Here is a 14524-nt window from a genome sequence, read left to right on the forward strand (position 1 = left end):
TTTTAGGTGATTTATTTTTTTATTTTGGGGAAAATTCTTTTCGTTTCTGGCCTTTTTTCCTTGGATTTTTTGGGGGATTTTTTTTTTTGGCCCTTTTTGCCTGGAATTATTTTTAATTTTTTTTTTGAATTTGGGGGGCGGATTTTAGGGTTTTTTGGTGGGTTTTTTAAAATTTATTTTTAATTTATTTTTTAATTTTTGGGGGCTTTTTGGGGGGGTGAATTTTGGGTTTTTTTGGTGGGTTTTTAAAAATTTATTTCTAATTTTTTTTTTAATTTTTGGGGCTTTTTTGGGGTGAATTTTGGGGTTCTTTTGTGGGTTTTTTAAATATTTATTTTTAAATTTTTTTTAATTTTTGGGGCTTTTTTGGGGTGAATTTTGGGGTTTTTTTGTGGGTTTTTAAAAATTTATTTCTAATTTTTTTTAATTTTTGGGGCTTTTTTGGGGTGAATTTTGGGGTTCTTTTGTGGTTTTTTTAAATTTATTTTTAATTTTTTTTTTTTAATTTTTGGGGCTTTTTGGGGGGTGAATTTTGGTGTTTTTTTTTTTTTTTTAATTTTTAATTTTTTTTTTTTAATTTTGGGGGGTGAATCTTGGGGGTTTTTTTGTGTTTTTTTTTTAATTTATTTTAAATTTTTTTTTTAATTTTGGGGGCTCTGGGGGGTGAATTTTGGGTTTTTTTCTGTTTTTTTTTAATTTCTTTTTAATTTTTTTTTTTTTAATTTTGGGGGCTCTGGGGGGTGAATTTTGGGGTTTTTTTTCTGGTTTTTTTTTAATTTCTTTTTAATTTTTTTCCGGGCCGCAGCGCAGGGTGGGCGGTCAAACAAACGCCGCCAACGACTCCAGAATTCCGGGATTTGGGGCCGCGGGGAAGGAGCGATTGTAAAATTTGATGGATTCCTGGCGCTGAGCGTTTACAGGTCCTGAGCCAGCAAATAAAAAAAGGCGTCGAGGGTTTCCCCCTTTTTTTATTCCGTTTTTTATTTAAAGTTTTTCTTTTTTGGCGTCGCTGGTTTTTGTTCTCCCCCCCGGGCCATAAATCCGAATTATTGAATTATTTCCGGCGCTGGGGGGCAAAAAAAATAAAATAGAAATTGGAGGTGATGGTTAAAGGCGAGAACGAGTTCCTAGAAAGGGGAGGGAAAGGGGTGGAAAAATGGGAATAAAATAAAGGGAAATGGGGAAAAAACTGGGGAGAAAAATCGGAATAAAACCGGGGGATACTGGGGGGAAATTCAGAAAAAAACCGGGGAAAAATGGGGGGGAAATTCAGAATAAATCAGGGGAATATTGGGGGGGAAATCAGGATAAAATAGGGGGCAAAAATCAGAATTAATCAGGGAAAAAATGGGGGGAAAATGAGAATAAAATGGGGGAATATTGGGGGAAAATCAGAATAAAATAGGGGAATATTGTGGGGGGAAAATCAGAATAAAATAGGGGCAAAATCAGAATAAATCAGGGAAAAATGGGGGGGGAAATTTCAGAATAAATCAGGGGAATATTGTGGGGGGGAAATCAAAATAAAATAGGGGCAAAATCAGAATAGATCAGGGAAATATTGGGGGGAAATTCAGAATGAATCAGGGGAATATTGGGGGGAAAATTCAGAATGAATCAGGGGAATATTGGGGGAAAATCAGAATAAAATAGGGGGCAAAAATCAGAATAGATCAGGGAAAAATGGGGAGAAAAATCAGAATAAATCGGGGGAATATTGGGGGGGAAATCAGAATAAAACTGGGAAAATTGGGGAGAAAATTCAGAATAAAATAGGGACGAAAAATCAGAATACGTCAGGGAAATCTGGGGGAAAAAAAAATCAGAATAAATCAGGGGAATTTGGGGCAGGGGAAAGGAGAATAAAGCAGGGAAAAATCCGAATAAAAGATGGGAATTCGGGGAAAAATCCGAATAAAACGGGGGAAATTGGGGGGGGAAAACACGCATTTAATGGGATTATTAAAGGCACCCAAAGACATCCTAGGGGAGGGGGGAAGAGGAATCTTGGCCATAAAAAATGGGAATAAAAGGTGGAAATTGGGAGGGAAATAATTCCGGATAAACTGGGAATAAAAAAAGGGGGAAAGGGGAGCAGGAAAAGCCAAATTTTTAAATTTCTGGAGATTCATTGGCCCAAAACCGAATTGAAGTGACCCAAAATTGGGTTCCGGTCTCCAAAGGGAGGGGAAAAGCCAAATTCGGGTTTTTTTAGGGTTTGTTGGGCCAAGAAACCCAGAAATGACCCCAAAAATGTCCCCAAACCCCGGGGCTGAAGAAATGAAAAATCCTCGTTTTTTAGGGTTTAAGGAAAAAATGGGGAAAATGAGGGCGAGGAAGGGAAAAATCCCCAATTTTTTCTGCTATATTGGACAAAATCTCCTGAATTGGCCCCAAAAATTGTCCCTAACCCCGGCTGGGCGAGGAAGGGAAAAAAATCCTCAATTTTTTCGAGTTTGTTGGCAAAAATCCGCCCTAAATTGGCCCAAAAAAGGAAAAATCCTCATTTCCCCCCCTTTTTTTTTGGCCCCAAAAATTCTCCCGCATCTCCAAGGGGACGAGGAAGGGGAAAATTCCAATTTTTGGGGGTTTTTAGCCCAAAATGGCCCCAAAGGCCGGGCTGGAGCCGCCGTGAGCGCGGGCACGGCAGGGGCAGCAATTCCCAGGAAATTGGGGAAAATGGGGAAAATCCCGAATTTTCCTGCGCTCCCTTTTGGGGCTTTCCCGGCGGTTTTGGGATTTCTTCTGCCCCCGCTCAGGCCGGTGAATTTGATTCCTCTCCCCCCATTAGAACCGAGTTTTAATCGGATTTGGGGTTTTGGGGGATTTTCAGCAATTTTCCCTCCCCGGGCCTTTTTCCCTCCCGGTTTTTCACCCCAAAAATGAAATCCCCGGAATTTCCAGCTCGGGTTTAGGGATAATTCCATTTTTTGGTCATTTATTCGCCACTTGGCGGCCCGGATGCTGATCGGGAACATGGAAGGGCCTTAAAACCTTCCAAAAATGGTAAAATCCGCTCCAAAATCCGCTGGAAATGCAGATTTCCCTGGAAAATTACCTTTTCAGCGCCTTTTTGCCCCATTTTCACACCCGCCCTGGAGGGAGCTTCGCTCCGGTTGTTCCTGCGTGGAGGAGAAAATTCCAATTATTTCAGTCCATCAAACCGGGGTGAGAGGGTGGAAAAAATGGGGAAAAAGTCGGGGATAGAGAGCAAAAAATGGGGGGAAAAATCAATTTATTGTCCAGGCTGACAACGCGGGGCGAAATTTGGGTGTCCCAAAAATGTGCGGAGATTCTGGGGCGGAAAAAATGAAAATAAAAAGCAAAAGGTAAATCAAACCCGAGGGGGGAAAATAAAATCGAATGGGGAAAAATATAAAATAAATATTAAACCAGAGGGAAAAAAATAAAAGGGGGGAGAAAATGAAAAATAAAAATAAACCAGAGGGGGAAAAATAAAATTAAAAGGGGGGAAAATGAAAATAAAAATAAACCAGAGGGGAAAAATGAAGTTAATGGGGGGAAAAATTAAAATAAAAATAAACCAGAGGGAAAAAATAAAATTAAAAGGGGATTGGAGGGGGAAAAAAGCGGGATAAAATAAAATAAAATAAAATAAATTAAATAAGGTAAAATAAAATAAAATTAAAAAAAATAAAATAAGGTAAAATAAAAAAAATAAGGTAAAATAAATAAAATGAAATAAAATAAATAAAAAATAAAATAAAATAAAATAAAATAAAATAAAATAAAATAAAATAAAATAAAATAAAATAAAATAAATAAAATAAATAAAATAAAATAAAGCCCCGGCGCTGCTGGGCTTTCATTTCCTCGCCCATAAATGAAACTTCGGGAGAGAGGAGGCGGAATCTGCCCGGACCCCATAAAATCCGCGATTCCCCCGCGGATCCCCCATTGGGGCCATAAAGTCGCGATTCGCTCCTTTCGCTCCTTTCGCTCCTTTCGCTCCTTTCGCTCCTTTCGCTTTTTTCCCTTTTTTCCTTTTTTTTTTTTTAATTTTTGGGTTTTTTTTTTTCTTGCCGAGGGCACCAAATGGCGGCGGGGCCGCGGGAATCCCAACGCGCGGCGCTTTTAGGCCGAAACCTCGGGATTTTGGCTCCTGGGCCGCGGGAAGGGATCCGGGCCGGGCCTGGGGGAATCTCTGGGAAATCCCTGGGAAATCTCCGGGAAAACTTTCCCAGGGAAGGCCCGGAGTCCCCCGGGCTTTGCCCTGAACCGTCACGAATCGCCCCAAACGGTCAAGTTCCACTTTTTTTTTTTTCCTCTTTTTTTCCCCTTTCCCTCCGTTTTATTTTCCCCTTTGTCCTTTCCTCTTTATTCTCATTTTTCCCCCTATTTTTTCCCCCTGTTCTCCCGCGCTTTTTGTTGCTGTATTTTGGGGTTTTTTTGGGGTTTTTTGGGGTTTTTTTGTGGTTTTTTTTTTAAATGAACGCTGCGTTTTCTTTCTGTTTCCCTTGGAAGTGACTCTGAACCCGCCTCTTTCTCCCCCGTCGTGATCTTGAAATTCCCGGCCTATTTCCCCTTTTTTTTTCCCCCCCATTTATTCCTCGTTTTCCCCATCCCCAAACGCTGGAAAATCCAAAACCCGGAATGAGAAATGAAATCAAGTCGGAGGCCGCCGCCAAAAACCCCAATTCCGGCGCCTTTTGGGGCGTCCGATTCTCGCTGGGAGATGGAAAATTCCCCAAAAATCCAACCCGGGGAGCCTCGGTGGGAACCGCGCCGAGGAAAAAGAGGAGAAAAGCAAAAATCTGGGAGAAAAAAAGGGAAATTAAATCCATAATTCTCCGCGGGCAAAACAGTGAAACCCCGTTTAAAAACGGCAGGGACAGAATGGAAATTAAATGCGATTAAAATCCGCCCCAATCCGGAGAGTTTCGCTTTAAAAATAAATTAAATTTTGGGGTTTTTTTCTCCGAGCGTTTTCGGCTGGATCGGAGAATTCCCGGAGCCAAAGAGGCAGCGGCGCTTGGCGCTCTCCAAATTCCGGGGCTTTTTCCCAAATTCCGGTTTTTTTCTGCCCCAAATTCCAGCTTTTTCTGCCCCAAATTCCGGGTTTTTCTGCCCCAAATTCCGGCTTTTTCTCCCCCAAATTCCGGCTTTTTCTCCCCCAAATTCCGGCTTTTTTTTGCCCCAAATTCCGGCTTTTTCTGCCCCCCTTCTCCAGTGGGATTTTTCTTTTTTCCCCCTTCCCCCCGATGCGGGTTTGTCCCAGAAATTCCAGACATTGGGGAATGAGGGCGGATAATTAAAAAAAGCTGCTCGGGCAGGGCGAGGGGAGGCGAAGCTGCTGCGCAGCGGGGAAAGGGAGAAGAAAAATAAATAAATAAATTAAAATTCGAAATACACAAGGAAGAAAAGGAAAAATAAAGAGGAAAAATGAAAGAAAATTCGGATTTCACCTTTTTTCCTCCGTCGGGGGAAACCGTTCGGGAAAAGCCCAACCCGCACCGAGGAGCTGAGGGAGAAATTGGATTTTTGGGGGGTTTTTCCCAAATTTTTCTCTCCCGGCCCCGGCCCCGGTTTTTTTTTTCCCTAAAGGGCCAAACCCGAGCGCGGCCCCCAAAGCGCCCCAGGCCCTGCAGAGCCCGAAATATTCGGAATAAAAATCAAATTTCGGCCGAAATTTGCGGCTCCGAGGGGGAGGAAGGAGCGGCCGAGGGAGGAAGGCGAAGGAGGAAGAGGAGGAGGAGGGGGGGCGATAATTAAACCGTAATTAAACCATAATTAAACGGGGGGGGGGTTTATTTTCGACCGCAAAAAGCGGATTTTCCACCGCTGCAGCGCAGACGGAATGAAAGAACCAAAAACCCAAACAAAAATAGAAATTATGAAAATATGAATAGATATAAAACAATATATTATTTTTATTTTTTAACCCAAACTTCCCCCGTTTATCACCGCCATAAAAACGCGCACGGGGGGCGAATTTCGGTCGGGGGATTGATGGGGAAATGAGGAATTTTTTTGCCGCTTTTTTGCCGGGTTTTTTGCCGGTCTTTTGAGGTTTTTTCCCCGGTTTTTTGCGGGTTTTTTCCCCGGTTTTTTTTCCCGCTTTTTTTGCCGTTTTTTTTTTTTTTTTGCTGGTTTTTTTGCCGGTTTTTTCCCGGGTTTTTTGCGGGATTTTTTGCCGCTTTTTTCCCGGGTTTTTGCCACTTTTTTGCCGCTTTTTTCCCCGCTTTTTTGCCGGGTTTTTTTGCCGCTTTTTTCCCCGCATTTTTGCCGGTTTTTTCCCCGGGTTTTTTGCGGGATCTTTGCCGCTTTTTTTGCTGGTTTTTTGCCGCTTTTTTCCCTGGGTTTTTTGCGGGATTTTTGCCGCTTTTTTCCCCGGTTTTTCGCCGCTTTTTTCCCCGTGTTTTTTTTGCTGTTTTTTTCCCCGCTTTTTTGCCGCTTTTTTCCCCGGGTTTTTTGCCGCTTTTCCCCCGGTTTTTTTGCGGGATTTTCGCCGCTTTTTTTGCCGCTTTCCCCCCGTTTTTTTGTTTTTTTTGTTTTTTTTTTTTTTGCGGGATTTTCGCCGCTTTTCTCCCCGTGTTTTTCTGTTTGTTTGTTTGTTTTTTTTTTTTTTTTTTTTCCGTTTTTTTGCGCGGGTTGCGGCGCTGCGCGGCCCGCGCAGCTCCCGGCCGGGCACGGGCAGATGTCGCTGTTGCTCCACGGAGGAGCCGCGGCCGCCGCCGGCGCCACCTTGACCCCCGTGACGCGCGCGGCGCCGTCTGAATCGCCAAGGCCACTTTCAATCCTGCGGCGCTCATTGGCCTCGCGTCACGTGGGGGGGGCCGAGGGGAAAAAAAAAAATAAAAAAAAAATAAAAAAAAAATTAAAAAAAAAAAAAATTAGAGGGGAAAAAAATAAAAAAATAAATAAAAAAGAGGCGGGGGTGGCGGCGGGGAGGGGAGGGGGCGAGCGCGACGCGTGGGTAATTACCGCGCTCCGGCTTTTTATTTTTTTAATTATTTATTTTTTTTTCCTCACATCCCTTCCCCTTCTATTTTTTTTTTTTTTCCTCCCTCTCTCTCTCTCTCTCTCTCTCTCTCTCTCTCTCTCCTCCTTCCCCCCCTCGCTAAAAAAAAGATGTCAGCCCCTGGCTGGAGTATTCCTGGCTGCTGCCGCCGAGGCTCCCGCCGAAAATGTCCTGTCCGGGCAGCGCGGCCGCCGGCGCCTTCCTGATGGAGCCGCTGGCGCGGCCCGAGCCCTTCGCGCCCGCCGCGGGGCTCTTCCCGCAGCCCGGCGAGTTCGCGGCCCTGCGGAGCTGCCAGAAGCGCGACGAGGCCTCGCTGGGCTCCTTCCCGTCCTACCTGGCCCAGCTGGACTCCTGGGCCGAGCCCAAGGGCGCCTTCCGGCCCGAGCCGCCGCCGAGCTGCGCCTTCCCCGGCGTCAAGGAGGAGAGCGGCTGCTGCCTGTTCGCCGAGGAGCGGCCCCGCAGCGCCGCCTTCGCCGCGCAGCCCTGCCCGGGCCGGCCCGAGGGCAGCGCGGCCGCCTTCTACCCCTACCCCGAGGCGCAGGAAGGCCCCGAGGCCGCCGAGCTGCAGCCCGGGCTCCGCGGGGAGCGCCTGCAGGCGGCGCCGGGCCCCGAGCGCGGAGCGGCCCCGCTCCCGCCGGGCTCGGCCCGCGGGGCGAGCGCGGAGCAGCCGCGGGGCGAAGTCAAAGCGGAAAAGGCCAAAGCGGGCGCGGGGCAGGCGGAGAAGGAGCCGGGCAAGAGCGCGGACGGCGGCAGCAGCGAGAACTCGGACAGCGAGGCGAAAGGTAAGGCGGGAGGGGAGAATAAATTAATTAATTAATAAAATGGAATCAGTCGGCGTTTGGCCCCCGCGCCGGCGGTGAAGGGGTTAAAGCCGGGCCGGACCGCGCTCGCTGCTCCGCCGGGCTCTCCCGCGGAAATTGGGGGGAAAATGATCCGGATGGGGGAAAAAAACCACCAAAAATAAATAAATTTATATTCGGCTTCAAGCGGCGGGGCTTGGAAAGAGAAATATTCAAATATTCAAATATTCAAATATTAAATATTAAAATATTTGTGCGTTTGGGGGTGAGAGGGGAGAAAGGGGAGCAGAGAGCGCGGGCTGCGGGAAAAGGATGGAAAATGGGGTTTGGGGGGAAATTCGGTGTTCGGTGCGGGAAAAAGGATGGAAATTGCTTGGTGCAAAAAAAGGATGGAAATTCGGTGTTTTGTGCGGAAAAAATGATGGAAATTGTTTGGTGTTTGGTCCAAAAAAGGATGGAAATTCGGTGTTTGGTGCAAAAAAAAGGATGGAAATTCGGTGCTTGGTGCAAAAAAAGGATGGAAATTTGGTGTTTGGTGCGGAAAAAATGATGGAAATTGTTTGGTGTTTGGTCCAAAAAATGATGGAAATTCGGTGTTTGGTGCAAAAGAAAAGGATGGAAATTTGGTGTTCGGTGCAAAAAAAAAGATGGAATTTTGGTGTTTTGTGCGGGAAAAAGGATGGAAATTGTTTGGTGTTTGGTGCCAGAAAGAGGATGGAAAATCGGAGTTTGGTGCAGAAAAAAATGATGGAAATTTGGTGTTCGGTGCAAAAAAAGGATGGAAATTTGGTGTTCGGTGCGGAAAAAGGATGGAAATTTGGTGTTTGATGAGGAAAAATGGATGGAAATTCGGTGTTCGGTGCATAAAAAAGGATGGAAATTGTTTGGTGTTTGGTGCAAAAAAATGATGGAAATTCGGTGTTTGGTCCAAAAAACGATGGAAATTCGGAGTTCGGTGCGGAAGAAAGGATGGAAATTCGGTGTTGGGTGTTTGGTGCCAGAAAGAGGACGGAAAATCGGATTTTGGTCTCAGCAAAAAGGCTGGAAAAGGGAGTTTGGTGTCAGAAAAAAGGACGGAAATTTCGTGTTCGGTGTCTGAAAAAGGATGGAAATTCGGAGTTTGGTGCAGAGAAAAGGATGGAATTTTTGTTTTTGGTGCAGAGAAAAGGATGGAATTTTGGTGTTGGGTGCAGAGAAAAAGGACGGAAATTCGGATTTTTGTGGTCTTGGCTTTGGCACCGCGGGGATTTTGGGGGGTTCTGGGCTCCTTGCGATTTTCCAGCGGGGCGCACCCCGATTTTCGCCCCTTTTTTTTTCCCATTTTTTCCCCCCATTTTTTCCCTTCATTTCCGCGCGCGGGGCGAGGGTTGGGTTCGTCCGGCGGTCAAAGGGAGAAAAACGAGAAAGAATTGAAATAATAATAATAATAATAATAATAATAATAATAATAATTTAAAAAAGAAAGAAAGGAAAGAAAAGAAAGGAAAGAAAGGAAAGAAAGGAAAGAAAGGAAAGAAAGGAAAGAAAGGAAAGGAAGAAAAGAAGGACAAGAGGCTGGGAGCGGCATCGGCAGCTCCGGGCGGGAACTGCGGCTCCCGCCGGGGCTGGGCAGAGGCTCCGGAAAAGGCGAGACCATTCCAAATCTTTTTCCAGCGCAGCTTTTCCCGTTCGTCTGCCCCGTTCCCGCCGCGCCCGGCGGATGTTCCGCGTCTGGGCCTTTCCCCAGGCCCGCCGGGGCCGAAAATTTGGGATATTCGGGGTCCGGTGCCCGCCTTGGATCCCAGACCGGGCGGATTCAGCCGCGGGGAACGACGGGGTTGGATTTTCTGGGGGGAAAAAACCAAAATTTTACTGGGGAAAAAAACCCCCAAAAATGTCAAGAAAATCCCGCTGGGATCTGAGCCCGGCTTGGCCTGCGCTGAGGGGACTCAAACACCCCAAAATCCCGGCCCCGGCCAAAACCCCCAAATTCTCCCTTTTTCCCCCCCTCCCCGTCTTTTATTTTGAATAATTCCCATTTTTGGCTTGGCACCGGGAGGGGAAATGATTTTATCTGAGGGCTGAGCTGCGATTACACCCAAAAAAACCCCGAGAAATGGGGGAAAAAAAAACAATAAAAAACCAAGGAAAAAAAAAAGCACCAAAACAAAGGGGAAAAAAAAAAGCAAAGTCAAGGTTATCAAAACGCCGCAAAGCGAAGCTGCACAAAAGCGCCGGGAGAGGTTTCGGTGCCAGATAACCCAAAAATAAAAAGTGTTTTTTGGTTTTTTTTTGGTTTTTTTTTGGTTTTTTTGTTATTTTGGGCTGGATTTGCGCAGTGGGCGGAAAGAACGGGGACAAAAAAATAAATAAAAATAAAGATGATTAAAAAAAAAGGGATTATATAAAAACATAGAAATAAAAATCGAAAGGGATTTCTCGGCTCGGGTGTTGGGGATGCGCCGGGCTGGGCACATTTGGGATTTTTTTTGGGGGTCGCTGTCCCCAAAATTCGCTTTGGGGCGGATTCGGGCGATTTCTGTTCCTGAAACCCTCCCCAAGCTGCGGTTTTGTTCCCGTCGAGGTCATTTCGATCTTTATTTCTTTGATAAAAACCCCATTTCTGGTGGAATTTGAACGTCTGGGGGCACCCGAGGTCCTGAGGGGCGAACCCCGAATTTCCACGGAATTTCCCCAGGAGCGGGGCCCGAGGATTTGCTGCGATTTTCTCGGATTTCCCCCAAATTCGGCTTCGCTCGGGTTTTCCTTCCTCGTGACCGAACTCCAGGATCCTCCGCTGTTCATTTGGGGGCCGCGAAATTTTCCCCAAATTCCCCCGATTTGCCCCAATTCGTGCCCTGGCAGAGCAGCCCGGAGGGGAAAGCTGCGAAAATTCAACGATTTCACCCCAAAACGCCCCCGAACCGCGCCGGGAAAGGATTTGGGGTTTTCGGGGTTCTCGGGGTGATCCGGGGAAGCCCCAAATTCATCGGTGCCCGCGGGGGGTTTTAATTAGCGGCCGTTAATTAGCGGGGGAGGCGGGAGATTTTCACCCCGCGCTCCGACCCCGATTTATTCCACAAATCCCCTTTTCTTTTACCCCCGAAATCTGATTTGTGTCCCCCAAACCCCGGCTAATGCGCCCCAAAATCCCCATTTCTCTCCTCCAAACCCCATTCTTGTCCCCCCAAAAATCCCATTTCCCTCCCCAAATTCCGATTTATCCCCTCCAAACTCGATTCTCTCCCCAAACCCCGATTCTCTCCCCAAAACCCCGATTCTCTCCCCAAACCCCGATTTTTCTGCCCTAAACTCGGTTCTTTCCCCCAAAATCCCCATTCCCCTCCCCAGCCCCATTTTTTCTCCTCCACACTCGATGCTTCTTCCCCAAAACCCCATTTCCTTCCCCAAACTCAATTATTTCCCCCCAAAACACCATTCCCCGCCCAAAATTCCGGTTTTTTTCTCCTCCAAACCAAATTTATCCCCCCCAAAAATCTGATTTATCTGCCCAAAACTCGATTTATCTCCCCGAAACCCGGTTTGTCTCCTCCAAAACCGATTCTTCTCCTCAAAACCCCCTTTTTCCCCCAAAACCCGCCTCATCTCCCCAAAAATCCGATTTATCTCCCCAAAATCTGATTTATCTCCCCAAAAATCGGATTTATCTCCCCAAAATCTGATTTATCTCCCCAAAAATCCGATTTAGCTCCCCAAAATCCGATTTATCTCCCCAAAATCCGATTTATCTCCCCAAAATCGGATTTATCTCCCCAAAAATCGGATTTATCTCCCCAAAATCGGATTTATCTCCCCAATCCCGGTCTCTTTTTTAAGCCCCGGCTCCCCCAAACGCCTCCATTTAAACCCGAGTTTAGGGCCGAATAAATGTTTATTTTACCCCGAATAAACCTTGATTTAAACTCCATTTCCAACCGAATAAAACCTTTATTTAAACCTGATTTTCGAGCCGGGAAAAACCCCATAATTTAAACCCGATTTTGGGGGCGAATAAACAAATTTTTTCCCCCGCCTTTCGAGCCGGAACCCCCCGTTATTCAAACCCCACTTTCGTGCTGAATAAACCTTTATAAAAACCCCATTTCGGGCCTGATAAAACTTTATTTAAACTCGGCTTTCCAGGCCGGAAAAACCTTTATTTCACCTCGATTTCCGTGCGGGCAGAGTCTGATTTTAAGGCGAATTTTCGGTCCAGGAAAAGCCATTATTTAAACCCGATTTCGGACCCTCGCAGGGCCGGACTTTTATGCCGGAAAAAGCTTTATTTAAACCCGATTTTCATGCCGAATAAACCTTGATTTATACTCGATTTTCTCGCGGAAAAAAACCCTTCTATAAACCCGATTTTCGGGCCGAATTCAGCCTCTGTTTCTGTGCGATAAAACCCTCGCATAAACCCCATTTCCCGGCGGATAAACCCCTCGTATAAACCCCATTTTCTCGCGGAGAAAAACCCAAAAAACCCCGTTTTCTCATAGAAAAAAAAAAACAAAACAACAAAAAACCAAATAACTCAATTTTCTCACGGAAAAACCCCAAACAACCCCATTTTCTGGCGGAAATAACCCAATTTTCTCACGGAAATCCTCCCAAATAACCCCAATTTCTCACGGAAAAAAAACCCTCTTCAACCAAATTTTCTCGCGGAAAAAAAAAAACCATATGAGCCCATTTCTTGTGGAAAAAACCCCATTTAACCCCATTTTCTCCCGTTAAAAACTCCCCTGATTTAAACCCGACTTTCGGGCCTAATTCAACCCCTATTCCCACGCGTTAAAACCTTTGTATAAACCAATTTTTTTTTTTTCAAGGAAAACTCTCATTTCACCCCATTTTCTGGGGGCAAACCCCCATTTTCCAACGGGGGGAAAAAATACCCATTTAACCCCATTTTCTCTCGGGAAAAATCCATTTAACCCCATTTTCTCTCGGAAAAAAACCCATTTAACCCCATTTTCTCGCGGCAAACCCCTCATTTTCTCTCGGGGAAAAAAAAACCCCAAAACCGCATTTTTCTCTCGGATAACCCCAATTTTCTCTGGAAACCCCCACTTTCTCCGTGACCCCCCCACTTTCTCCAGGACCCCCATTTTCTCTCGGGGGAAAAAACCCCAAAACCCCATTTTCTCTGGGAAAACCCCCCACTTCCCATTTTCTCTCGGATAACCCCAATTTTCTCCGGGACCCCCATATTCTCGGATAACCCCCACTCTCTCCGTGAGCCCCCCATTTCTCCGTGAGCCCCCCACTCTTTCTGTGGGTCCCCCACTTTCTCCGGGACCCCCATTTTCTCTGGAAACCCTCATTTTCTTTGGGAATCCCCATTTTCTCCGTGAGCCCCCCATTTTCTCCGGATCCCCCCATTTCCCCGGATCCCCCCGTTTTCTCGGGATCCCCCCATTTTCTCTCAGAACCCCCGCTCTCTCCGTGAGCCCCCCACTCTATCCGGATCCCCCCGCTCTCTCCATGAGCCCCCATTTCTCCGGATCCCCACATTTTGTCCGGATCCCCCATTTTCTCTTTAATCCCCCATATTCTCGGATCCCCCCACTTCCTCCGGATCCCCCCATTTCCCCGGATCCCCCCGCTCTCTCCGTGAGCCCCCATTTCCCCAGATCCCCCCATATTCTCGGATCCCCCCATTTTCCCCAGATCCCCCCATATTCTCGGATAACCCCCATCTCTCCGGATCCCCCCATTTTCCCCAGATCCCCCCATTTTCCCCGGATCCCCCATATTCTCGGATCCCCCCATATTCCCGGATCCCCCCATATTCTCGGATCCCCCATTTTCCCCGGATCCCCCCATATTCTCGGATAACCCCCATTTTCCCCGGATCCCCCCATATTCTCGGATAACCCCCATTTTCCCCGGATCCCCCATTTCCCCGGATCCCCCCATATTCCCGGATCCCCCATATTCTCGGATAACCCCCATTTTCCCCGGATCCCCCATATTCTCGGATCCCCCATTTTCCCCGGATCCCCCATGTTCTGGGATAACCCCCATTTTCCCCAGATCCCCCCATATTCTCGGATCCCCCCATATTCTCGGATCCCCCATATTCCCGGATCCCCCATATTCTCGGATAACCCCCATTTTCCCCGGATCCCCCCATATTCCCGGATCCCCCGCTCTCTGCGCGCCCCCGGGCGCTGCGCGGGCGCGGCTGACGCCGCTGTTGTCTTTGGCAGAGGAGGCGGCGGCGGCGGGCGCGGGCGGGACGTGGCTGACGGCGCGCAGCGGGCGCAAGAAGCGCTGCCCCTACACCAAGCACCAGACGCTGGAGCTGGAGAAGGAGTTCCTGTTCAACATGTACCTGACCCGCGAGCGCCGCCTGGAGATCAGCCGCAGCATCGCGCTCACCGACCGCCAGGTCAAGATCTGGTTCCAGAACCGCCGCATGAAGCTCAAGAAGATGAACCGCGAGAGCCGCGTGCGCCAGCTCAGCGCCGGCTTCAGCTTCAGCTGAGCGCCGCGGCCGCCCCCGCGCAACGCGCCCGCCCGGCCCCTCCGCCGCGCCTTCCTCCGCCCTGCTTTCAATTCATTTTATTTTAATTTTTGGGGGGTTTTTTTTGCTGTTTATTCTGTGTTTTATTGTTATTTTATTGGTTTATTTCCTTATTTTATTCTGTTATTTTATTGGTTTATTTTCTTATTTTATTCTGTTATTTTATTGGTTTATTTTCTTATTTTATTCTGTTATTTTCTTATATTATTCTGTTATTTTCTTATATTATTC

The 14524-nt window shown here is 47.0% G+C and overlaps 1 protein-coding gene across 1 annotated transcript; it reads left to right on the forward strand.

Moving 5' to 3' along the window:
• The first annotated feature begins 7148 nt into the window (after positions 1 to 7148).
• Positions 7149 to 14254, forward strand: HOXC10 (homeobox C10). Its single transcript, XM_066567751.1, has 2 exons — positions 7149 to 7764; positions 13977 to 14254. The coding sequence occupies exons 1-2, from the start codon at positions 7149 to 7151 to the stop codon at positions 14252 to 14254; spliced, it is 894 nt and encodes a 297-aa protein (XP_066423848.1).
• The last annotated feature ends 270 nt before the right edge of the window (positions 14255 to 14524 follow it).

The sequence above is a fragment of the Molothrus aeneus genome, chromosome 30 (genome assembly GCF_037042795.1).
Source record: "Molothrus aeneus isolate 106 chromosome 30, BPBGC_Maene_1.0, whole genome shotgun sequence".
NCBI lineage: Eukaryota > Metazoa > Chordata > Aves > Passeriformes > Icteridae > Molothrus > Molothrus aeneus.